Source organism: Dipteris shenzhenensis, chromosome 30 (assembly GCF_047967505.1).
Source record: "Dipteris shenzhenensis isolate YYH24624 ecotype China chromosome 30, Dip_SZ_1.0, whole genome shotgun sequence".
NCBI lineage: Eukaryota > Viridiplantae > Streptophyta > Polypodiopsida > Gleicheniales > Dipteridaceae > Dipteris > Dipteris shenzhenensis.
Window position 1 is genome coordinate 34,931,326 of NC_141625.1, and position 26,770 is coordinate 34,958,095.

Consider the following 26,770-nt stretch of genomic DNA (forward strand, 5'->3'; position numbering starts at 1 on the left):
TCCCATCAGATAGAATAGCCCTAGAGTGTGAACCAGAATGACGAAGATACGATAGCAGTACTCACAAAGAGTATGAGAGGTATTCCCGGTTTTGAGCATAGTCTTGGCAGCTACTCCTTTTGAAGACCTTGTGGCTTTGCTCCTTACAAAGGACAAAGAAACAAGGAAGATTGTAGCAGCACGACAAAGCCTTCTACAGCTCCCATACTACGCAGTTCTCAGCCTCCCTTTCAGTCCCCCTTTCTCACGGAGATCTCAACTCCTCTTTCTCCCAGCTCTTAACTCCAGCTTCAGCCTCAACTCCGCCTCCTTTCCACACAGACCTCCACTCCCTTCTCAGCCTTTTTCCCCTGCAAATCTCCGCTCTCATTCTCAGCATACTCCGCTTACCTGCAAAGCCCTCTTTCTTCGAAACACTACCAAGAATCCTAAAGCAAAGTCTTGTTAAAAGCTTGAGAAAAGCTACATAATCATGATGCCTTATTCCTCTTTGATGATGCTTTTACTGATAATATGCATTGATCTCAAAAGTGGCTCCCATCAGATAGAATAGTGTTGGGGAACTGAAGGGAAAGCATGAAGTGAACACAAAATGAGAATTCTTGCTTATGGAATGAAGAAATGTGAGGTCCTTATGTAGGCACCTCTTAATGATCACTGACATCACTGATGACCTCTGAGCTCCACAATCATCTCCTCAATCAGCTCCTAGAATCTCTCAATCATCCTATGTGGCATCTACCACCTAACAGTGCTTATGGGCACCTAACTGTGCCTCTAGCACACACACATAGAAACCAAGGTGTGCCTGGGGCATACACCTTGAGATATCCCATCATACCCCCCCTCAAGGGAATGCCTCAGGCTATGTCAAGGATACATCTAGTCTCATAGTTTCTCATGCCACCTCATGGTAGTCAAGGATAAATCTATGGCTAGGTTCTCATGCTAGCAAGGGGTTCCCAAGGGTGTGAAGTAAACAAAAGGGATACAAAAGACCTTCCAATGGCTATCTCCCCTGCATGTACACAATGCATGTACACAATGTCTGCAGGAGGTACCATGGAGCAAAACACATACACATGGCGTACATCATATGGTGACCAGAGGTGTTTACAAAACACACAATAGTTTATTTCATTCATTTTGGAGGACTATCCAGCCTGAGTACCTTGACTCAACATAAAAAGAGAGATCTGGAGCATATATGGAGATGGTTCAAAAAGCATAATCTTCATAGGATGCCTCATCTTGTGGAGGCACATCAACTGAAAGTAGATTGGCAGTTTCTGGCTTTGTAGTTGCTTCCTTTTTGGCAACCATTATCTTGGCAATCTGCAGCAAGGAAGCCATGTTGGCATTCTCTTCCATTGTAGCATAACAAGACATTTGCTTTATGATTTGGCTTTCCACATATTTTGCATAAGCAAGTCATGAGAGGGTCTAACCCAAGAATTGGGCAGTGTCTACTCTCTTACAAGGCTAGAAAGAGTTAAAGGCTTTCAAAGTACAAGCATTTAGTGTAGCAAAGACTTGTAACCAAATTCCATACTACAAATCATAATGGAAATGATGCTTCATCTTCCATGCTTCATAGAAGTGGCTAAATGAAAGCATTCCAAGCAAATCCAGGTATAGCAACTTAAAACAAAGCTGTAGCCACAGTTGTACTAATGCTATTCATCACTTTAAAACATCAGAAATGCTAAAGTAGCATCTAATGTAGCATCAAACTCACAACCTTGTCAAAACTGTCCAAAATAGAGGCCTGAACTTGGAGGACTTGTATCTCACTCTTCAAAGCAAATAAAAAAGAACTTTCTAGGTAGAAACAAAGCTCATATACCAGAGAAGAGCCACTGAGGAGGAGAGGCGCAATTCCGCATCACATCGCCATAGCTAGTTGCTTGAAAGTCGACTGTTTTTTCCGTGTTTTCTCCTTGAATATGCAGCCATTGCTGCTCAAATTTCAACACAAGATAGCCCAAGGTATGGAGAAGCTTCCCCTAAAAGGAATTAGAGAAAGGTGGAGCAGAAACAGAGAATACGCAGAAGAGAGTTTCGACGATTTTCGGGAAATGGCGACCAGCAGCGACGTCCTTTCTTCAATTCCTTGCAGGTGAAAGTTCGCCCATACGAGGGGTATCTCCAGCCAGAAGGACTTGGAGAATGGTGAAGCGACGAGGGAGAACAAGCTCTAGCAAGTTTTGGGAAGAAGGGGAAGAAATGGTGAAGATGAAGAAGAAGAAGAAGATGGAGAAGAAGAAGATGATGTGGCACAAATGGGCTCAAGGAGGATCATAGGGCTCTGATACCATGTTGGGGAACTGAAGGGAAAGCATGAAGTGAACACAAAATGAGAATTCTTGCTTATGGAATGAAGAAAGGTGAGGTCCTTATGTAGGCACCTCTTACATGATCACTGACATCACTGATGACCTCTGAGCTCCACAATTATCTCCTCAATCAGCTCCTAGAATCTCTCAATCATCCTATGTGGCATCTACCACCTAACAATGCTTATGGGCACCTAACTGTGCCTCTAGCACACACACATAGAAACCAAGGTGTGCCTGGGGCATACACCTTGAGATATCCCATCAAATAGTCCTAGAGGACATACATAAAATAGCCTTCCCACGTCCGGATTGTATGAGTACTTAGTGATGGCCTTTACATCTCACCAATGCACCTACTACCTTCAATTGAATGGATCAGACTGTTAGAACACACACAAGAAGTTTACTGAGGTGTTCTTTGATGATATTATGGTGTTTTCCAAGAATAAGGCTGAAAATAGGAAGCACTAGCCATTGTGTTTGAAGAGCTCGGGAACCATAAGCTCTACATAAATGGTAGAAGAGTGAATTCTTTCTAGTTGAAGTTCACTATCTGGTCCATATTGCGTCAAAGGCTGAAGTGTGTATGATCCTACAAAGATACAAGCCATTAAGGTTGGCCAAAGTTGACTTCCGTGCATGAAGTCAGAAGTTTTGTTCGTCTGTGCTCATACTACAAGCGATTCATCAAAATGCTTTGCTTATATTGCCATTGCATAACCTTTCTAGGAAAGGAATCATTTAAAAGGCGAAACAGCAGAAAGAAGCCTTTCAAAAGCTAAAGGATGCAATCAGCAGTGACCCTGTGTTACATTTGCATAAACCTTTTGTGATGGAGTGTGATGCATGTGGGGAAGGCATAGGTGCTGTCCTAAGCCAAGAGTCCTAAGCCAAGAGGGTCATGTAGTAGCTTTTGAGAGCCAACTATTGCACAATGCCAAGCTCCGAATGACTGTTTATGAGAAAGAATTATAGGCTGTAATTCATGTGCTAACCATATGGAAACACTGTTTGTGTGGGGCTGAATTCATGGTCAAGACTGACCATCAAAGCCTCAGGTATTTATTGACTTAGGCAAAGATTTCTGAAAAGCTGTCCTTTCACTATATCAGGTTTTCTGCAGTCTCATACATCTCGTGTATCATAACATGAACACCATTTTAGCATGTTACTTTCATAGCGCTTTAAGTATTCAAGATGCTCCATCCCTCCCTACTTTCGAAATTCTCAATTAGAGATAGACAGGAATGCTTATGAACGTACCTTTGAGATGCCTGCAAAGCTGCCGGCCTTCACATACAGAGACCTTAGTTGTGTGAGATTCGCAATCCAAGAGAGTTGCTCCTGTGATAGGCTGCCGTCAGCTTTTAACCGTACCATCCTTAGCTTGTGGCAATGCTTAGTGATCATAAGACTGAAGTCCCCGCGCTCGTTCACTAGCGAATGGCCCTGCGTTGAGTCCAGTTGCAGGTACCGAACCTCCTGTATTTGAGAAATTGAAGGATATCATACTCGCACCATGTTTTCTCGTGAAAAGCTCTTATTGAGACCTGCTCCTACAAAAATATCCTCATTGTTAACACAAATAGTTGGTTATTCATGCATTTACTCTAAAACATAAGGCCGGGTAGGATCGGGTAATGCAAGAACGGGTGCTTCCTTGATAGAAAACTTCTAAAACATAAGGCCGGGTAGGATCGGGTAATGCAAGAACGGGTGCTTCGTTGATAGAAAACTTGAAGGTTTCAAAAGCCTTGTTCAATGCATCATTCCAAGAGATTGGCTGGGTAGACCTACGTCCACGACCTTTCAATATGTTTGTCAGGGGTGCCGTGATGTGTGAATAATCACGCATAGACTTCCATAGAAATACCGTAAATCCTAGGAAAGAGCGAAGTTGTTTCATAGTCTGAGGGATCGGCCATTCTAAAACCTTCTGGATACGATCCAAAGCAATGCTAATACCTTCAGAAGAAATCTTGTGTCCTAAGTAAATGATCTCCTTCATAAAGAAGTCACATTTACTCATCTTGGCATAGAGCTTATGCTGTCTTAGAATAATTAAGACAATCCGGAGGTGTCCTATGTGATCCTCGAGCGTTCGGCTATATACCAAGATGTCATCTAAGAACACTACAACGAATTTGCCCAGAAAATCTCGGAACAAATCGTTCATCATTTGCTGGAAGGTGGCAGGAGCATTGGTCAAACCAAAACGTAATACAAGAAACTCGTAGTGGCCATACCTAGTTCGGAATGCGGTTCTATCTATGTGTTTAGCATAGATACGGATTTAGTGATAACCCGTACGCAAATCAATCTTAGTGAAATACTTTGCTCTGGCCAAACAGTCTATTAGATCATCGGAACGAGATAGAGGATATCGATTCTTAATTGTCACTTTATTCCGTCGTTTATAATCTATACACATTCTCCATGTAGAATCTTTCTTCTTTCTTAAGAGGACAGGTGCTCCCCAAGGTGATTTACTTGGGCGAATATAGCCCATATTCAAGTAATCCTGTAGCTGTGAAGCTAACTCATCCTCCTCTAGCTGGCTCATCCTATAAGGTGGAACACTAATAGGTTGAGCCCCAGGTACTAAGTCTATGCGATGATCTACTGCCCGTTCTGGAGGTAAACCTTCCGGCAGTTGTGCAGGGAATACATACATGAAATAATCTAACAACGTTCTCAATTCTCGGTGTTCAAACACACTTAAATCATTCTTGTTATTTACAGAGACAACAAATGAAGAAAGCGGAATCAAAACACACTGATAGACATGATAATGAGAAGTGTTTAATATATTCCGAAGCTGCATTGCAGATACAATAGGTCCCTGAGAAGAGGGAATGTTATCACACTGAATACAAAATTGGGTGTCCTTATCCAAAAAAGAAAAAGTAGGTTCCTTCCATCCAATCCGAATATCGTGGGTTTTAAACCACTCTATTCCGATTAACAAGTCCACATGCTCCAAGTGCATGACATAGCACGTAAGAGCCGCTGTGTATTCTTGAATCCGAATAGAAAGTGCTTCAATCTTGCGATCCCAAAACTGCTTCCCAGCTGGAAGCTGCACCTCATAGGTGTGATCGCTATGTATCGTGGACAACCCCATCTTCTGCACAAGTTTGTAATTAACAAAGTTGTGAGAGCTGCCCGAGTCAAAGAGAATGTGAACTCTTTGGTCCCTAACTTCTCCATAAACTCGGAAAAGATCATGGGAACCAAACAACGAAGTATAAAAAGTGCAATTACAAGAAAGTGGGCAAGTAATGACTTTTACAAAAATACCTGTCATCGAAACTTGATTAGCTCCCTTGGCTTTGGTACCCGAACCCACCTGGAGCTTTGGTCCTAGCGCTTGCTTTTGGTTCTTGCGCTTAGGACAATCATTCTTAGTGTGGCCCCGCTCCTTGCAGAAGAAGCAACGTCCCTCCTTTAGCTTCAAGGTACGAAGGAAACGGGCACAACCATTCTTCGTCTGAGTCAAGTGTTTCTTGGAGGCGTTGTCTATAGACTTCGTCTCCCCGGTACCAGTGGTAGATTGAAAGAACTTTTGCTTGTTCTTTCCACCCGTGTCGGTAACTGTGGTTCCCTTTGCACTGGCCATGGTATCATCATAAATACGCGCGTAATTCATGGCCTCTTGCAACGTGGTACACTTGTTGTTCTTGATTTGTAACTTGTAGGAGTCAGGCAAACCATCCACAGAGAAACCTAACAAGGTCACTGGGTCCATCTTTGTAGCTCTGGTCTGCAAATCCCGAAACCTCTGAAGATGAACCTCAAAAGTCAAAATCAGCTTGGACATATCGAGGGCTTTGAGCTTGCCTACGATATCGTAATCTTCCTCCTTCAGAAACTCTTTCCTGAAGACCCCTTCGAAATCTATCCATGTTGCAGGCTTGGGTTGGAGTTTCTTCCACCACAATAACGCCTTTCCTGACATAAACCCGGCTGCAAGCTGTATTTTCTTGTCATCTGGATAGGGGTGAAACTGGAAGTGTACTTGCCACTTGTGCAACCAAGTGTCAACAACCTCCTTGGTACGAGACTTTTGATCTCCGAAAAAAGGATCTGGAGTGATGTTCGGACCTAACACTGAAGCCATGGCATCCACATGCGTGAGCGCCTGAACAGTGCTAGTCAAAAGTGTGAGTGTAGTTTGAATCCCGTGGAGTTGCTGCATCAACCCCGTTTGATTCGCGTTAACTTGCTCAAACTTTCCATCAAGAGCAGTGGTGAATTCACTGAAGGCTTTTTTTGTAATCAGATCGTCGTAGAGACCCTGGTCATCCTCCGCAGGGTAGTTCAAATGCTGGTCACCCATCGCAAACTCAGGATTTACAGAATCAGCCATGACTGAAATCTGATCTGAAAAAGGGAGTGAACTTAGAGGAGTGACAGGAGGAATCGAAGCTTGAAGGAGAGTGGAGCAGAGAAAAAAACTCTCCCGAGAGGAGGTGACGGAAGAAGAGAAGCTGGCCGATAAGAAGGGGCACAAAGCTGACGATCAGCTCGAATAGGTGAACCCGGAGACACCCCCTGCTGGTCCCGCTGCTGGCTGTGCCGTACGGAAGTCTGCTGCAGCCGTACCTAGGTGATGAAATTCTGCTAGGGGTGTGGAGGGGTCTTCTTGCGCACACTAGCATAATCTGTGGCTGAGCTTATGATCTCGCCAGGCTATAAAGTAGAAGGTGCAGCTATTTAGAAAGCTATGCTTTCTAAAAAAGCCCACCCTCCCAACTTGGAGGGTCGATGCTTTTTTTTGCATGCCCACCCTCCCAAACTTGGAGGGTTGGTGCTTTTCTCGCATCAGCCTCCCCGAACAGCAGCCTGGCCGAATCCTGCTCCAGCCTATGGCGCACCCCTCTACACGCACCTACCTGCATCACCTAACCACTGCGCAGCCCTGACCAATATACGGAATCCCCTAGGGTTCCCCTCAACCCTTCGCCTGCCAAGCAGCCCCTCTCACGCCTCTCCTACAATCCTCTCCACTCTCTCCTAGCTACACCTCACACTCTCTCTCACCTAACCCTTCAGCAGTCTCGAATTCATCCTCACTCTCTTCTTCCTACCTTTTCCCTAAATCTTAACCACTTCCCATAACCGATGGACCAAACAAGAACTTGCAGCACAAATTTCGAAATAAGGGCATACCTGGAGGAACAAATCGTCCAAAATTCTTGGAACAGAAGTTCCTACCTCAGGAGTTGGCTCTGATACCAATTGACACGTCCCAGCACTCCTGAAACCTCTTATCTGCAAGCAAACACAAGAACTCACACAACGTGAGAAAACTGAGCAGGCCGCTCACCACCCAACCATGACATCTACGGGATGTGATCCCGAATCAGGAGATGTCCCCTCCGAGCCACGAGCTGAGCTACGGACATGAACTCCCAACCAGATCCAAACCAGCCTGGTGTCCCATACCACCAGGTGGCGCTGTGAAGCCTGGGATCTACTGCTGGAGCTTGGACTACGCTATGATGCAAGCGCGCGTCCGCGACTCAATCCAGGATCAGACCTAGCACCTGGGAACGAAACTTGCTCCCATCGGCTCCCTGAGAACTGAACCTTTGGGCCCCTTTTATAGACTCGGGCCCCAAGCGCCAAAAATAGCGAAGACCTCTAACTGGTTCGTACCCTTGCCACTCAACCCGAGAATCAAGCCTGCCTAACTCTAAGCCTCCCCAGGCTACCTGAGCTAGTCTCATGTACCCAGTACATGTCAGATACCAATCCGTGCACATGACAATAAGCTCTACATAAATGGTAGAAGAGTGAATTCTTTCTAGTTGAAGTTCACTATCTGGTCCATATTGCGTCAAAGGCTGAAGTGTGTATGATCCTACAAAGATACAAGCCATTAAGGTTGGCCAGAGTTGACTTCCGTGCATGAAGTCAGAAGTTTTGTTCGTCTGTGCTCATACTACAAGCGATTCATCAAAATGCTTTGCTTATATTGCCATTACATAACCTTTCTAGGAAAAGGAATCATTTAAAAGGCTAAACAGCAGAAAGAAGCCTTTCAAAAGCTAAAGGATGCAATCAGCAGTGACCCTGTGTTACATTTGCATAAACCTTTTGTGATGGAGTGTGATGCGTGTGGGAAAGGCATAGGTGCTGCCCTAAGCCAATAGGGTCATGTAGTAGCTTTTGAGAGCCAACTATTGCATAATGCCAAGCTCCGAATGACTGTTTATGAGAAAGAATTATAGACTGTAATTCATGTCCTAACCATATGGAAACATTGTCTGCCACTTTCGGCATCACCAGTGTTACCTCAGACAGGACCTCCTTTACCAGACTTCCACGGGTGGTTCCATCCTGCCTCGCCTGTCCCCTCCAACATGAGAAACCTCAGGGAGCAGCCCGAATCCTCTTCCAGGAATGGTACAAACTAGAGCGCAAGTTCGCGCTTTTCTCACAGGGATCTCCGATATGTCGCAACGCTCGCGTGAAGCCTCTCCAGAGATCAAAGACTCAAGTCCAAAAAAGACCCCTGAAGTCAACGTACAAGGCGAATCACTACTGCAACTTTAAATTTCCCAGCTTCAGGACAGCATCTCCGACTTGGTCCAAAAAGTTCAACAACTTCAAGAGTCTCGCAGTACCACACATACAGAGGATGACGTGACGCAACCAGATGACTATGCGGATTCATTCCCACAAGAGGTAGAAAACACTGAACTACGTGCCCTCTACCGTTTACTTCAAGCTTCCAAAACTAAAAGACTTGACATCAAACTTCCGGAAGCCTGTTACACTGGTCAACGCAATCGCCGAACAATTGACCAATGGCTCGCAAAAATGCGCATGTATTTTGATACTGTTGACCTCACTGAAGGCAAAAAGATCACCTTGGCAGCCTCCCTCCTCAAGGATACAGCTTTTCTATGGTAGCAAAGACGCTTAAAGGACGGCAAAAGTGTGTTAACATAAGAACGTTTTGAACACGTGCTCTGTAAGCAGTTCATACCTGCCAATGCGGACTTCCAAGCACGATCAAAACTTCGACAGTTGGAGCAAACGGGCTCCCTATCTTCCTACATCTCTCAGTTCACCACATTGGTGCTGGAGATTGATGGTTTAACTGAGGATGATCGCCTTCATGCTTTCATCTCAGGCCTAAATCCCTCGTTACGCATTGATGTCCTTAAAGCAAACATCACCACCACAGCTGGCACTATTGCTTACGCAGAGCGCATTACAGATTTCCAAAACACAGGGAAGCAGAGTGCTAATCGCACACAGAACTCTCCTATGGCCAAAGGTGCTCGCCCTCAAGATAACACCAGGTTTCGAAAAAACTCCGGTAATCAAGGTCAGCGACAGTCTCAAGATCCCGAGAAGCCTCAGAAATCATATGCTGGATTCCAACAGATGCACTCCTCCAAGGATAGCGCCTCTTCTTCTTCACAAAGTCATTACCGACATCCCCAACATAAAGGTGCGGCCACTGACAAGAAGAACAACTCCAGCACAAAAGGACTTTGTACCATCTGTACAGGCGATCATAGATGGTTCGATTGTCCCAAGTGACCAAAGCAAAATTCCAATATGGAACCTAGCACTTCCCAAAGAGAAGATGCTACCCCAGCACAAGACAAGAAAGGCAAAGCTGTTCGAATGGCAAATACCATCCACCTGAGCCTTGCCAGCAACCCCGAACCTTCCCTGGCCACTCAAGTACTTTGTGTTCAAGGATCGTTTCGTGGAACAATGGTCACTATCCTCATCGACAGTGGCTGCTCTCATAATTTCCTAGCTAGTTCTATGGTCGACAAACTTCAGGTGACCACCAGTCCAAGTCTCATGGATTATCAGATTGAACTCGCAAATGGAACTACTTTCTTGTGCAACACCAGGATCAAAAACTTGTCTTTTCGCATCCAACATTATACGGACAAGTTGAACTTCGACATCATGCCTCTTTCTCGGTACGATGTCATACTTGGACAACAGTGGCTCTACGACTATGATCCATCAATCAATTTTCGCAGCCATACTATCCAGTTTGTCCACCAGGGAAAACTTATTGAGCTAACTGGTTCTAGGGACTCTCCTTCAACTCCAGTTACCTCTGCCCTGCAAGTAAAGAAGTGGGTTCGTAAACGTCAAGTAAAGACTTCACTTCTGTTGGTTACGGCAGTAGAGGAGACACCAACAAAGGATCCTCCTGAATACCTCAACCAACCTTTTTTCCAGCCCTACCTGGATATTTTTCCACAGGAATTGCCAAAGCAGTTGCCACCTCGACGACCAGTGGATCACCCAATCGAACTTATTTTCGGCAGTAATCCACCACCGAAACCTCCTTATCGGGTTTCTTACACTCAAAATGAAGAAATCCAAAGACAGGTCACCGAACTACTCGACAAAGGTCACATTCGGCCCAGTCGCAGCCCTTTCGGATCTCCTGTACTACTTGTGGAAAACAAGAATAAGTCAATGCACTTCTGCATCGACTATCGAGCCCTCAACAAGCTCACTATCAAAAACAAGTATCCATTGCCTCGCATCGATGACCTCTTCGATCAACTTCTACACGCAACACAATTCTCAAAGATTGATCTTCGTTCAGGTTATCATCAAATTTGCATACGAGAAGGCGATGAGTACAAGACAGCTTTTCGAACAAAGTATGGACACTATGAATGTTTGGTCATGCCTTTTGGGTTAAACAATGCCCCGGCCACATTCATGACACTCATGAACGACATCTTCAGACCTTTCCTCGATAAGTTCGTCATCGTTTACCTCGATGACATCCTCGTTTTCAGCAGATCCCTACATGAGCACAAACAACATCTTCACCAAGTTTTTGAAGTTCTCCGCGCAAATTCTCTCTACATCAACACTGAGAAGAGTGAGTTCTTCAAAACCCAACTCGAATATTTGGGACATGTTATTTCAGCTCAAGGCATCTCTGTGGATCCCAAGAAGGTCGAGGTAATCCGAAACTAGCCTACTCCTAAGAATGTTCATGATGTCCGCTCTTTTCTCGGATTGGCAAACTTCTACCATACAAAGATCTATCAGTTTTCCGAAATCGCAGCTCCTATGTCCGAATTATTGAAAAGCACAGCAGTTTTTCAGTGGCTTCCCGAAACAGAGTATAGTTTCCAGCAACTCAAGCAAGCACTAACTACCACACCAGTTATGGCTATTGCTAACCCAAACCTTCCATTTGAGGTCGTGACCGACGCTTCCGACATCGCTACAGGAGCAGTCTTGATGCAAGAAGGCAGAGTTATTGCTTTTGACAGCCATGAACATTATGATCTCCAAACCCGATACCCGGTTTATGATAAGGAGTTTCTTGCAGTTGTACATGCTTATCGCTCTTGGAAACATTATCTCATGGGAGCCGACTTTGTAGCCAAGACAGACCATCACTCTTTAAAGTATATCTTTACTCAACCAGTCATGAACGCTCGACAAGCACGCTGGTTGAGTTTCTGGCCAACTTTCACAAGACCATTGAATACATTCCAGGACTACGCAATGTAGTTGCAGATGCTCTCAGCAGGTTACCTCTAGCATCAGCTATGGTAATCTCTACATTATCTGTGGATGTTCCGAATTCATTCAAAGAAAAGTATTTCAATGATAAAGACTTCGGCACAGCAGTACAAGTTCTTTCAAAAGATCACTCTTCGACTTCCGAACAGAATATTTTCTCATCCTATTCTTATACGGACGACCTTCTGTATTATCAAGATCGCGTCTGTGTACCACATGACAAGGATGTTCAACGTCTTTTGTTAAAAGAGCATCATGTAGTTTCTTATGCTGCCCATCCAGGCATCAACAAGACTTATAGGTTACTCAGTGCAACATACTACTGGCCTCAGATGAAAAGCGACGTCATCAAAATGGTTACATCTTGCTTATCTTGTCAACAAATGAAAGCAAGCCGACGACTTCCAGCAGGACTTCTTCAGCCGCTTCCAGTTCCAACTGAAAGGTGGGAAAGTATTTTCATGGATTTCATTACAACACTACCACGATCCTCCCGAGGTAACACTCAGATTATGGTAATTGTTGATCGATTGTCCAAAATGGCACACTTTTTTGCTTGCAAAAGCAATGCACAGGCTCCAGACATAGCCAAACTTTTTATACAACACATCTTCCACCACCATGGATTGCCCAAGAATATCATATCCGACTGAGATCCTAAGTTTACCAGTCACTTTTGGATTTCACTGTTCGAATCTTTGGGTACAACTCTACTGTTCAGTTCAGCCTACCACCCAAAATCAGATGGCCAGACTGAAAGAGTCAACCAAGTTCTGGAAGAAATGCTTCCACATTATATTCAGTCACGCCTAGCAGCTTGGGAAGAGTATCTACCACTCCTTGAGTTTGCTTATAATAACTCTTTCCATAGTGCCATTAGCATGACTCCATTCCAAGCAGCTTATGGACACACTCCGATCGTACCAACGAATTTTGTACTTCAACATCGAGTGGCCCTAGCTAATCAACTGGTTCAAGAAATGCAAGACATTCTACTTCAAGTCAGGGATCATATGCGAAAAGCGCAAGAGCGGTATCAACGGTCTGCCAACAAACATAGACGTCACCTGGAATTTGACACTAGTGACATGGTGCTATTATTTGTAGCCCCACATCGCTATAAGACGGTTAAGTCTGTGTTTCCTAAGTTGCGACCAAGATACTACGGACCTTTCTGGATCGTCAAACGATCTGTGACGTATTCCTTTCTCTATTTCTAGACTTATGGATGGTTTGATGAATAGAAAGGACACTTCCTATGAGGCACAACCCTTGCCCTTTCGACAGGACACTTCCTATGAGGCACAACCTTTCACAAGACACTCTATTGAAGAGACATTTCTATTGTAATGTACCCTCTCATCAAGGGTCACACCCTTCACAAGGGGTACACACCTCTTCATGCACATACACTTTGGAGTACACACCTTTTCATGTGTGACTCTTCACTCTCTATATAAGAGAGGCCCAATTGTATGGATGACACATTACATCCACCCTACAGACATTCAAGCAATACAATTATTCCTTGTTCTCTGCTATCTCAGTCTCCTTTTCTGTTCCTTAGCACATTTCTAAATATAGTAAATCTAGGATTTCTTACAGGGAAGGTGCAGAGAAGGGCAGACGCGGTGCAAATGGTGCAGACTCATACGATGGAAGCAACAAGCATGTAACGAATACATTTACAATTTTTGCATGTGAACTCTTTGGAGGTGGCGAGACGTTAAAACCAGTTCGCAACTCGACTGCGCACCAGCTGCTCCCTAATGGGAGCGTGTGCACTGAGCCTTACAGCAAGCACTGCCTCACAGTAGGCTGTCCATGGGGAGGACTCTGGAGGTGTGATTGAGGGCACAACCACGAGGCCTACTGACGCTCTACGTGAGCACGCAGGCTGAGGGATTTAGGAGGAGGACAGCAAGTTTTTGAGAGTACAGAGGTCCACATCCTGGTGGTACACTGGACTCATCTTTTGTATTGTGTCCATATTCATTGGACAGAAAGATATTGCTGGTCCTACATCTCTCTTGTTGGCATTGTCTATTTACATGCTTGCACATCTATCTATTGTTTCAGTACACATGACGGAAGAAGTTTGATTGAAATTACCACCACCATGTGAGTGCCTGGGCTACTTTTGTGTTCTCCTCGTGTGAGAAAGCTTCCACTGCGTGGTACCTCTGTTTACCAACACAGAGATCACAAGCAAAGCAGAAGAAGTTGGCTGACAGACAAAGAAGATACGTAGACCTCAAAAGGTGAATGGGTTCTGCTGAAATTTGTGAAGGCAGGATTGAGGAAGAGGCCAAGACAAGAGGGAAAGTATTATAAGCTTTCCAACAAGTATTATGCACCTTTCCAAATTGTGCAAAACATTAATGACGTCGCTTTCAGGCTAGCATTTCCAGATTATTATAATTCATTTCACATAAGCTTTTTGAAGCCATATGTGGCGTCACCTCCAACAAAGAGCCAGTTATAGAAGATCCCGGAAGTGGATAATGAGCCTGAAGAGAAACTTCAGTCAAAACAAATTGTGGCCCACAAGGAAGATCAAAGGTGGTAAAATGATACACAGCTATCTTCTTAAGTTCAAGATTATTCTCCAATGGATTCAAAGTGGATGGATCAGGACTACTTCAAACAAGTCACAAAAAAACAGATCCAAGTCCAATCATGCACATGCATGCATGAACTACTGGCAGGAGTGCTACAGCCCCCGGCCTGCCCCATCGCCACCTCCCCCAGCTACCTCCCGCCGCCTCCTTGGCACCCATCCTCGCCATCCTCTTTCATCCCCTCCTCAGCCTGCTCCACCCTCGGTTTGACCGCTCTCTGTGGTGGCTGTGTGGACTGGCTTTGGACGGCCTATTCTAGCCAGATCAGCGTCAGGCTAGACATGGGCTGTATAGGGGCTGCCCCCTTCTTCCCTCAGCCTGATTTCACCCCCCTCTTTTGTTCTTGTTCCCCTCCTCCTTCCACCTCGCATTTCCTCCTGGCCGACATCTCCTCCTCGCTTCCTTTCACACAGGCAGACGGGGTCCCTTTCAGCCTGTATGGCGACTTCATGTCTGGAGCTGAAGGTCCCCAAGGACACTCCCATTCCAAAATCCTACAAAGTTACTTTATCTGAGCAGCAGATTGTGACCGTGAAGGAGAAAGCTGCAGACTACTCTCGCTCTGCAGTTTACAGGCGGATAATTGGACACTCTCCTTCATGGGCTGAGCTTCAAGACTAGCTTCAAGCCAGTCTAACCCTGGAGAACAGCCACATCAGTAAGGCGGCGCGGGATTTTTATGTTGAAGCTTTCCTCGGATGAGGGGGCAGGTCACCTGCTGGACCGCTCTCCATTCTTCTCGGGGATAAGCTGATTACTCTTGTCCCATGGTATAGAGGCTGCAGCGCGGCTTCTCTCGACACCCAGTATCGGGTTCATTGGCACCCAGTCACTCTCCTCTTCCCAGGCTTGGCAGTGGAGCTGAGGCCCTGTGTTGCGGGATTTTGGGGCACATTTTGGTATTTTGCTTGCAGATTCTTTCGCATATGCAGTGATCAGCTCTAGGGTCCCAAGGGCACGGGAGGCTATGAAGGATCTCTCCCACCTCCCAGAGGTCCTAAAGATAGTTACAGATGTTGTCAACCACGGCCCTCAGGCCTTATCCTACAGCAGCAGGCCACCAACTGAAGTAAAGCACACATCTGTAGGGGGTAAGGCAAAAAAGCCACCATTTGAAGCATCTAATGTGCACCTTATGCAGCCAGCCCTACAGGCCGTGGCAGCCCAAACACAAGCTGTTTGCAGCTATCTAGCCTGCCAGCAAGTTAGTGCAGTGTTGCACACCAGAATTCAGGTTAGATTTCACACATGTTTGAACCCATTTAACGGCAAATACTCGAGCAATTACATCCAGAGGGTGGGGGCTCTTAAGAGAGTTAATTGAGACCCTATCCAGTGTCCTCTATCTCTATGTCTCATCTGTTCCATCTAATCCCATTTCTCTCTATCTCATCCCTGTTGTCCCATCTAATCCCATTGCTCTCTCTCTCTCTCTCTCTCTCTCTCTCTCTCTCTCTGTGTGCCCCATCACAGATTCCACCCTGACCACGGGCTCAGATATTTCTCATATATTAGACATGATATGTTTGTGTTGTATTCATCATGGGTGATGATGCCCGCTCAGTGGCTCCACCCTGTCCTTTCATTGTATCAGGTTTTCTGCAGTCTCATACATCTCGTGTATCATAACATGAACACCATTTTAGCATGTTACTTTCGTAGCGCTTTAAGTATTCAAGATGCTCCATCCCTCCCTACTTTCGAAATTCTCAATTAGAGAGAGACAGGAATGCTTATGAACGTACCTTTGAGATGCCTGCAAAGCTGCCGGCCTTCACATACAGAGACCTTAGTTGTCTGAGATTCGCAATCCAAGAGAGTTGCTCCTGTGATAGGCTGCCGTCGGCTTCTAACCGTACCATCCTTAGCTTGTGGCAATGCTTAGTGATCATTAGACTGAACTCCCCGCGCTGGTTCACTAGCGAATGGCCCTGCGTTGAGTCCAGTTGCAAGTACCGAACCTCCTGTATTTGAGGAATCGAAGGATAGCTGTTCCTTGCATACTCGCACCATGTTTTCTCGTGAAAAGCTCTTATTGAGACCGGCTCCTACAAAAATATCCTCATTGTTAACACAAATAGTTGGTTATTCATGCATTTACTATTGTTAACACAGTATTTGCGAAAGCGACCTGCGAGTGTGAAAGTAGGTGACCTGCGAGTGTGAAAGTAGCTCGACTATTTGCTCGCCTCCACGCATTTCTTTCACGAACGATATGTTTCTCTCCGTCGCCATTTCTTTGGCCACAACAAGAAACAGATCATGAATCTCCACTTGCCCCCATCTATTCCTGGTGACGAGTGATTGGTCAACCAAAAGATCGAGGTCGTCTTCCTCCTCCATTACGAGCTTCGCCGCCTCAAAGTTATCATGGCGAAGGTAGAGGGCGACATCAAGAAACGCATCTTGAAGCCTCGGGGGCTGGAAACCGATACTGAGCTTGAGTTTCTGGAACACCTCTTGCTCTGCGGAGGGTAGGTCTCGTGCTCGTTCCAGCTGCCGAAGCACACACCTCCACGTGTCGCATTCTCGCCTATTCTCATCGCTGAAGTAGGAGCCATACACGGCCAGGGCCAAAGGAAGCCCGCCACATTGGGGAACGATGGCCTTCACGAGCGGATCATCCCTTTGCAGTGGCTTCTTCTCCCCTTCCCTCGAAGATTTTAGAAGAAAGAGATGCTCGGCATCCTGCGGAGACAGCAGATGTAACCGATAGTCGAGGTAGCCCTCGGTTTGTTCTTGCTGGGTCTTGAAGCACATGCGAGCAAGCTCTGCCGACACGTCTGCAGAGCGAGAAGAGATGAGCAAGCAGCTCCCACGGGGGAGCACGTTTGGCAAAACCTGACGTTGGGGCAGCAGCTCCACCAGGTGCTCAACTTTCCAAACGTCGTCCAAAAATATGCAAATCTTCTTATCTTGATTCTTGAGTGTCTGCATCAAATCATTGAGGGCACGTCTTCCGTGAGCCTCGCTGGAAATATCTACCTTGCTGCCGTCGCCCAGTTGGGTGTATAACTTCTGCTGGAGGTCCCTCAAAGGTAGTGGACGCATCCTTACCTCCACAAAGGCTATTTTGAACCCTGGAGCTTGTGATCTAAGGTTTGCTTCGACGACCCACATCAAAGTCGTCTTGCCTATTCCTCCCTGCCCGTGGAGTCCCACAACGCGTACTCCTCCAGAATCCCGTTTGAGAAATTCCATCACCTCCGACTCGCACTGCGCCATCCTAACAAGAGGAGTGGGCAGTTCGGGAGTGACGAGGCAGGGACGTTTGATACGATCGACGGATATCTCGGCGAGGACGGAGCTTATATTGACGAGGAGCTTGTCCAGGGCTGCAGTGATGTCGGAGAGCTCCCTGTCGTCGCATTGCGCGCGCACACAGGCACGCAAGCGACTGCACCTCCTGCACGTGCTAAAATGAGTCAGCAACATACATAATCATCACATTAGTCTTACCCATATCCACACATATCGCAAATCACACTCACATAATATGTGCCCCTACCAAACAAATCTTTCTCTAGTAACCTCTATGTCCCCCCATACATTGAAATTTCCGGAAGAGGGGTCTCAAGGGGCATGATTAAACTAAGGGATAAGGGGGGAGGGAGGAGTTTCAATCCATGTTCACGAAAAACCGGGGTTTAGTGTTAGGTGAATGGAAGAATTTTGATTTTGACCTAAAGAAAATAAATTTGGAGGTCGCAAAAACCTGCACTTTTTTTGCAAATATAGTTATAAATTGTGTGAAAACCTCTAAATTTACGAAAATCTATCTCCAATTTTATGAGCTTAGAGGTTTTTTGAATTGTTCCCAAAAATGTTTTGTGTGAACACCAGTTTCAATTAAGAGGGACCACTTAAGAAGGGAACATTAAAGAAGAAGGTACTTGCTAAAGAGGAAGGGGGAATGGGGACCATTTGAAGGGGGCTTTAAAGAAGAAGGCACTACTAAAGGGGGAGGGGGAAGAGGGACCATTTATAGTATTTTAATTAGCACTAGAGATACTCTTCCACTCTATAGCTTAGTGGTAGGGCTCACATGTGGGAAAGACACATGGCAAAGTGGAAAAGAAGAGCCTACCACAAGTCACAAAGGAGCTCTTTGATAGAGGCTTGAAGAGGGGAGGATGTGGAAAGACAAGAGGTAGGCTTTGAGTGGGGAGGAGGTGGAAAGACAAGAGGTGGAAGGAGGAGATAGAAGGTCTATGGACTCGAGGAGATGGAAGTTCAGCTTTGGGAGGAAGGAGGAGATGAAAGGTCAATGGAATGAAAGGAGGAGATGGAAGATTTTCGAGCCATGGGTTAAGACTTAGCCAAAATTTCAAAAGCCAATCTAAGTACGCAAGGTGAATTGATTAGCAATTTAAGAACTGATCAATGCATGTGCCAAAAGGAGCTTTAAGTGTTTAAAACATGCATTTGTTTTGGGCTTGGCCATTTATCAATTACTTTTTGGTTGATCAGTTTCGATTCCAGCAAAGCAAACAAACAAGAGCTCCATTGGATCCAGATAAATAAAGAAAATTGGCTAAATCTAGCATTGATTCGTCGTCTTTTGGCAATTACTTTGATCTTAGAGACAATATCCCGAAAACTTGCTAATGTGAGCCTGAGAGGATCTACGTGTGTTCTTGAGCAAGATGAATCCAACATTCTCAAATCATTCAACAGGCAATTCTTTTACGAGGAAGCCCAACAAATACATGAAGAAGGCGACGCTCATAAGACCTTATAACGGATCCTCAACGTAATATTTACAATATTGTCACATGGACTGTAATCACATGAATAAAGGTGTCGTCATCCTTTGATATTGCATCCAACTTGCATTTCTTACTCCCTCTCATCAATAACATGCATTAAAAAAGAGGAATGTTGTAAGGAAATCAAGCAATTTTGAATGGATGAGCGATTGAAAATATTTATATGATAATATATAATATATAATTATTATAACCACACATAGTGTGGCGAGAAGGTGGTGCGCTTCCTTCCCCAAAGTGTTATAATCTGAGGGAACGGGCCCTTCCCTGGGTGCCGAGATAATGCTAAGAATATTAGCGTCAAAAATATACACGTCAAGAATATTAGCGCCAAGATAAGTCTCACGAATGGATGAGATACTGGCATATTACCTGAATGTCAATAGTCGTAATCGTAGTCGAACGTCGATACAATCACTACGAGCAACTGCAAATACTTTCTTTGCTCCAACTTTTGTTGCAAACAAAGTGGAACCATCAAGGTGAGAAAGTAGCTTGGGGCTAGCTCTCCATAAGAGCATGAAGGGATACAAGGCCAAAGGAAATAATACTTATGGGGTCCCAATTATTGGCATGATCGAACCTAATTGCCACCATTCCGTTTATGCCAAAGTGCTTGATTGCAATTTAGAATTGTCCTAACAAACTCGACCTTTATAGGACCATTCCATCTTTGGTTGTCTGAGTGACCCCAATCTCTACAACAATACTAATGAAAAAACTCCCGTCGCTAGTTTCCTCTGAAATTGACGGTCGTATCTGTCGTGAAATTTTGACCTTGTAGATATTCCACACCTTCCTTAATGCCGAATTCCAAGTCATCTTTTTCTTTTGGATCTTGTGCACCTAGCATCTTGATAATCTTCCAAATGCAAAACCACAACCTCTATCAACCAACTTAGCTACTATGATTGTACCAAAGAACGTATTCGAATTTCGTTCTTTAAGCCCCATTGCTTGGTCATGATTTCTTCATATTGCAAGATGCCCACTCTTGGAATTGTTTGGGTGTAGTAGTGAATTAACTACTGATAGTTTCCCACCCAACTCTCGCCCTTCTATAGACTTGTGATGTCTCATCTACTTTGCTTAGCAGTCTTAAGAACCCGTCTTACATGGTATCAGCCAATCCTTTACATGCAACCTCTTCCAGCCATTCTTTATTCGACTCTTTCCACGTTCGGGAACTTCCAGAAGTCTCTGGATCCTTCCTCAAAAATATTCAGAGACTACTGACTTATCATTTTTTCATGGAAGTTTTGGAGAAGACGCTCAGCCTCCAAAGTGGTGTCTCGTGTCTTCGCAACTTCTGCCGTGCACGGACCAGTTTGGACGTCATGGGGAGCTACAAAGTCCACAAGATTGTTGAAAACACCATCCTTGTCATTGTGTTTGTTGAAGTAGGCAATGTAAAGAGATCATATCCAATCATGCTTGTTTACATACATAGATGTGGGTGTCAATCCTTTAGGGATAGAAAGGCCTCTCGTGCCTTCTGTAATATTTCTTTCTTATCTAGCATGGTAGCAAAGCCCATGACTAAGGCCCTATCTACAACATTAAGGAGGTAGTTGTCGAAGGCGAAAGAGGGCCCTGCAATGCAAACTTTGTTTACTCCGTGCTAGTCTATCACTTGCTTGATTTCGTTGAGAGCAACATAATACTTGGGTGTGGTGGAAGGGCAGATTAAAAACGTAGTCACCACGCTGCGCCCTACGAGCAAGCATATTGCAACCCCCAGGGAGACCACTGCTCCAGATGGCTCTTTGCACCATTCAAAGACTACTCCCACCACATGGTGTTCATTCGCTATATTGGCTTACTACCAATGATTTGAACAAACCAGAGCATGCGCATCCGTGCAATGAGGTACAATTCTAAGATTTTGAGCGTCGATTAGATCTACACGGAATGTGATTTGTGAAGTCACAAAATTTTCATCCTTGCACTGAGGCTCTGGGAGCAACTTTGACTCTCAAAACATGTGGCGATGCGAATAGATCTATTACTAAGGAGTTAATCTTGTGCCGATTTTGACGAAATCAAAGTGTTACAGAGGAAGAAGAAGGTGGATGGATGGCAAACATGGGGACTTGAGATTCTTTAGTTTCTTAGCATGCCACAATGGTTTCATTGGAATCTGTTCAGATCTAGCCAAGTCCCTAGGAACCCCTGCTTCAGTGGAAGGAACATCTGAGATAGCATCGAAAGGAAGGAATGAGGAGGCACAAGGGGGTGGTGACGCCTTGTCAATGCCAGTTTCTTACGACTTCTCTCTTCTAGGTGATAAGTTGACCAAGATTTTACTGTTGCAAAAAATGAGTTCTTGGCCGGTCTCGGCAAGCTTGCTACTTACACGCCCAACGCTAATTTTTATTTGTCACACCTTTAGTTGGTGTGGATTGATTTTAATATGTTTCTTCCATCTAAAGCTTTGCCTTGAGACAACACACAATAGATTGGACGAACTTAACAGCGACAAAACATGAAATACACAACACACCCACACACTACCCCAAAGCCAGCGGCCAGAAAATCCTTTGACTACCCTTGTATCATCAACTCGGTTATGAGTTTCACAATTAAGCACCAGGGGTCAGTCGCCGTGGTTGTAATTACCCACAATCCTAGTATTTGTTTCTTTCTGTGGACATTACTCTCAAGTAGTTCAGCTCCACAACTATTTGGCTTTCCTCTCTGCTTGTAGCTGCGTCTTAGAGCTTTTGCTCTGTTAAGTGCAACAAAGACTAGAGGATCTCTTACACCCGCCCGTGTTTGGCAACGTGGGCTTGCAACTGTGTGATTCATGATAATTTATAAGTTTTAAAGGATGACACCCTTAAAGTGCCGTGTACGTTGAGCGTAATGGTGTCTCTACCTCCGAGCTCAAAGCTACTCCTTATCGATGTGCTAGAGTCTAGTATAATGATTGATTTTAGGAAACTCTTTGCTCATCTGTCGATGAGGTACAACCGATGTCTCTTCATTAGTAATCTTGGTGGGCAACGTTGTTGTGTCGGAGTGTTGAAAGAAGGATGGAATCCACGAACCTCGGGTAGCAAGCGGACGACATCCCTGCATACCGTTATTCGAACCTTCCAACTTCTCAGAAATCAAGTTTGGTATTGCGACTGAATATTGCGACTGAACTATAATCAAGCGCCTGGATCATGGTCCAAGGCTCAGGACCCAATGCTGAAGAAGCACACAAGAGGTCTAAACAAGCGCCAACTCCATTCAATACGTGAAGATGTGTAGTACACAGAGAGAAGCCGAGGGGAGAAGCAGGAATCAAATCAATTTCTTGTGTCGGCCATTGAAAAGACATTTGTGATACCAACGACATTTCTTATTTCGTCCTGAATTATGTAAAGCAAAATTATGAAAAGCTAAAAAGCTTCAAAATCTTTCAATCTATATCAATGGTTTACTCTTACGACACGTGGCTCAACCAGAGCTCAAGAAACTAGAGCTCAAGAAACCAGAGCTCAAGAAGCCCAAACTTCTCCCTAGGCTGCCTACCATAAAAAATTAATCGGCCCCTTGTCCTTTGCCACGTTGCTTTTCCTTCCCCTAAAATATCGCTTCCTTCACCTAGTGTCAACCTTCCTCTCAACCTGTTGTCCTCCTCCCCCATCTCAACCTTCCCCTTTACCACTCTCCCTCTGTTGTTGACTCTCAACTACAGCCTCCAAGCTCTTAGAAGTGAGCTAGTGCAGAATTTTTGCTAAGCTGGAACGATTCGTTCCTCAAGGCATTATACAACGCGATGGATAGAGACGATCGGACGATCAATAGCTTTTGCATGAGACAACAGCAATGACCATGCTTGATTATCTTTGCTTTCTGTTGTGTCAAGTTGTTGTGCTACGATGAGTTTCTAGTTGCTTTTGAAGCTCTAGATGACCTCAAGATGGTTCTCGCAGGGACACAATTTAGTGATACGAAACATAGGAAATTCTCCCACTGTTCTAGGTACTTTGATAGAGGGCAGCACCATGGAGGCCGTCCAGTTAATGAGACAAACTTGAAGCCCATTTTGCCAGGTAAGGCTGTTACAACTTCAAATGTTTCTTCTTTCTGCAAAAGTTGCATGGAGATGGCTTTGGTGATTGGTCACTTGGAAATGGACATTGAGATTTACAATGGAACCAAGAGATGCAGTATTTGTGTTGGAAGAGGGTGTGGCTATCAAACAATGGTGAGCGATGGCCAGGGCATTTGGGGACTTCTGCCTCACATGAGATGTACTGCTACTAGTACATGCAATTCTTGTTATCACAAACTTGTAGACAGATCTTTCTAATGTCGTGAATTCATGGTCAATCGAAAATATTTTGAGGAGAATATTTAAGTATGGAGCTTTATGTTGCTTCATTATGTGGGTCAACCTGAGGCGGGAGGAAGGGCAGGGGAAGGGAGAGGACCAGCGTAGGGGAATGGGAGGAGAAAGCGAGGGGTCAAGGGAGGATAAGGGAAGGAGACGGTAGGGAGCACAAAGAGGAAGGGAGGCAAGGCGAGGGGAGGAGCAGGCAAGGAGGAGCTCCTATTTGGCAAGGCGGGGGAGGGTTAAAGGCTGCTGCTCCAATTTTGATGGGGACAATTTTGCACATTAATCACAACCCCTTCTGGCTTATCCTAACTTGCAAATGTTTCATGCTTGATTATCATGACTCTAATCAATGTTTGATTAATGATTAATGTGAATGTTCCACTTTTGGATTGGATTGATCTTTCATCATGGCATTTTTCTATGCAAAGTTAAAAACTGTTGGTGCTAGTGTCATGCTCATTGGAGCTCTCGATCAGAAGTTACAAAATTTACAATTAAGAAGACCCATTATGTATACATTACTTATTTACAAATACGCCCCCCCCCAGTTAGAAAATTTGGCCCGATTTATTAATTAGTTCGGGTGGGAGGGGGGGATTCACCTAAGCCATGGGCTGAGCAGAATATTAACCTAAGGTGCGAATGATAAAAATTAACGAGTTTTAGAGAACTCTCCAAAAGCCATTGGGAGGAGAATTTTCTAGAAGCGGTTGGAGATGTATAAGTAGAGGGGCTGAGGAAGGTAGAGTGAGGAAGGAGGAGAGGGAGGAAAGGTGAATGGTGGGAGAGGAGAGGGAGCGGGATAGGCTATGCGAGGAGAGGGAGAGGAGAGGGTGCGGGAGAGAAGGTTGTGATGTGGAGAGGAGGAGGAGAGGGCTACGACAACCTCTCACAACCTTAAGCCATACCTTAATTCGATTAATTTTTTGTTTTGTTGTACCTTAATTCGAACAAGACAAGATGGGAGCCAAACAAACAAATTAGTTAATACCAAAAGGCGTAGGAGCAATTAGGTGAAAATTAGAAACTGTGCAAGTTTTTTTTTCCTCTCATAACGCATCATCTTATTAGAAGATAGTCACAACAGCAAATAAGACATCTTATCATCATATCACACTTAACCATGTAAATAGATAACAAATCATCTTATAAGAAGATAGTCATAGCAGCAAATAAGACATCACCCTATCAGCTTGACATCATATCTTGTCCACTCCCCAAAATACATTGAGCCTACTAGTAGTGGTGCACTCTCTTGCAATGACTGGAAGCTTACATAAATCAAGGCTTGGTAGAGCTGGACCCAAAAGGTTGCCAAGTCTTCACTTGGAACAATCGAAGGAAAAATGGTGACTTTCATGCTGGGCCGTTGGATAGGTTTTGCAGTACTGAAGAAGTTGTGGTGGTGGATGAAGGGTCCAATGCATGGCGAATGCCTAGCTGGACCCTGTATTTTGGACCATGTTCCGGTGACATGGAGTTTTAGCACCCCACTAAGTGGCGGGAGATCCAAAGATATCCCATTTAAATTCAAGAAATGGTTTTTAAAATTTGCAAGTTCTATACGATGATTCGGAGGGTTTGGCACCATTCTATTGCATATCTAAGTGAACCCTGTCAAAGGTACCATCAGAAAAGTACTGGTGTCAACAAGGGACTAGGACCGACAACATAGAGTTAGATGGAAAGGGCCAAGGGAAGAACTAATGGCGGTAAGACAGACCCTTCATTTAGCGCTAATTAGTTCCCCTCAGGACGTGTACCTAACTACACTCTAGTCAAAACGAAACTAGCCCTCCAAGAGCAAAAGCTGGAGGAAGCAGAGCTGGCAAGAATCCAAAGTAGATAGACATGGTTGGTCGTTCCCTCCAAGGCATTCTTCCAACCGATATGGAGGAAGCATCAGAGAGAGAACATTGACAGGATTGAGGATGCCACATGAAACTTAGTCAACGGAATATTGGCACATCGCTGAGGTGTTTCGACGGGAGCTTAATAATGTGGTAGGTAAACATGCGGTGCAAGATGCCAAATGGACTAAGAGTTTGGTAGCAATGTTGGAGGGTGTGGTTGCCGGAGTCTCCGAATATGCCAGGTCCAAGTTGGATTACCCTTACACTAAGGACGAATTAGAGGACGCATTGAATGCTATGTGATATGACAAATCTCCCAAGCCAGATGGGCTCAATGCAAAATTCTTCAAGGCTTTTTGCAACTTAACGGCCCAAGATTTGATTGACATGGCCGATACAACAATGACAATCGCTCCTTGTGTCAAAGGACATTGGGTTCATGAAGCTCTTTCCAAAGTGCCCAAACCAAATGAAAGCTGGTGACTAGTGGTCTATAACCATGCTCAACACTTCCTACAAGGTAATTGTCAAGGCTCTGGTGATTAGGATCCACAATGTGTGCTCCTCAATAGTGGATCGAGAGCAAAATGGCATTGTAAAAGGCTGAGACATGCCCAGGTCTTGCATTGGACATGTATGAGGGCAGATACATGGCCTACATGTAAGAAATCCTAGATTTACTATATTTAGAAATGTGCTAAGGAATAGAAAGGAGACTGAGATAGCAGAGCACAAGGAATAATTGTATTGCTTAAATGTCTATAGGGTGGATGTAATGTGTCATCCATACAATTGGGCCTCTCTTATATAGAGAGTAAAGAGTCACACATGAAAAGGTGTGTACTCCAAAGGGTATGTACGTGAAGAGGTGTGTACCCCTTGTGAAGGGTGTAACCCTTGATGAGAGGGTACATTACAATAGAAATGTCTCTTCAATAGAGTGTCTCTTGTGAAGGGTTGTGCCTCATAGGAAGTGTCCCGTCGAAAGGGCAAGGGTTGTGCCTCTTAGAAAGTGTCCCGTCGAAAGAGCATACCTTTCCACAAGTGTCCATTCATCAAACCATCCATAATTCTAGAAATAGAGAAAGCAATACGTCACAAATCGTGACATCCCCTCCCACTCAAAATAAGACTCTGGTGGAGATAATGAACTGATGTAGAAAATATCACTGTAAATTCTGAAAATACTGCTGTAAAATGTCAGGGTACTGCTGCAAGTCTTCATCAAATTATGGCTGCGAAAACTGATTGATGGATCATAGTCGTAGAGCCACTGTTGTCTGAGTATGACATCGTGACGAGAAAGAGGCTT

General features: G+C 44.7%; 1 protein-coding gene across 1 annotated transcript in view; it reads right to left on the reverse strand.

The window, feature by feature from the left end:
* LOC147882030 (uncharacterized) overlaps nt 1-26,770 on the reverse strand; it is a 41,695-nt gene that overhangs the window by 4,682 nt on the left and 10,243 nt on the right. The window contains exons 3-4 of the mRNA XM_087401912.1: nt 16,658-17,909; nt 16,249-16,551 (exon numbers count right to left, since the gene is read on the reverse strand). Of these exons, the coding sequence (XP_087258038.1) occupies nt 16,249-16,551; nt 16,658-17,909 (1,555 nt within the window). The remainder of the gene's footprint in view (nt 1-16,248; nt 16,552-16,657; nt 17,910-26,770) is intronic.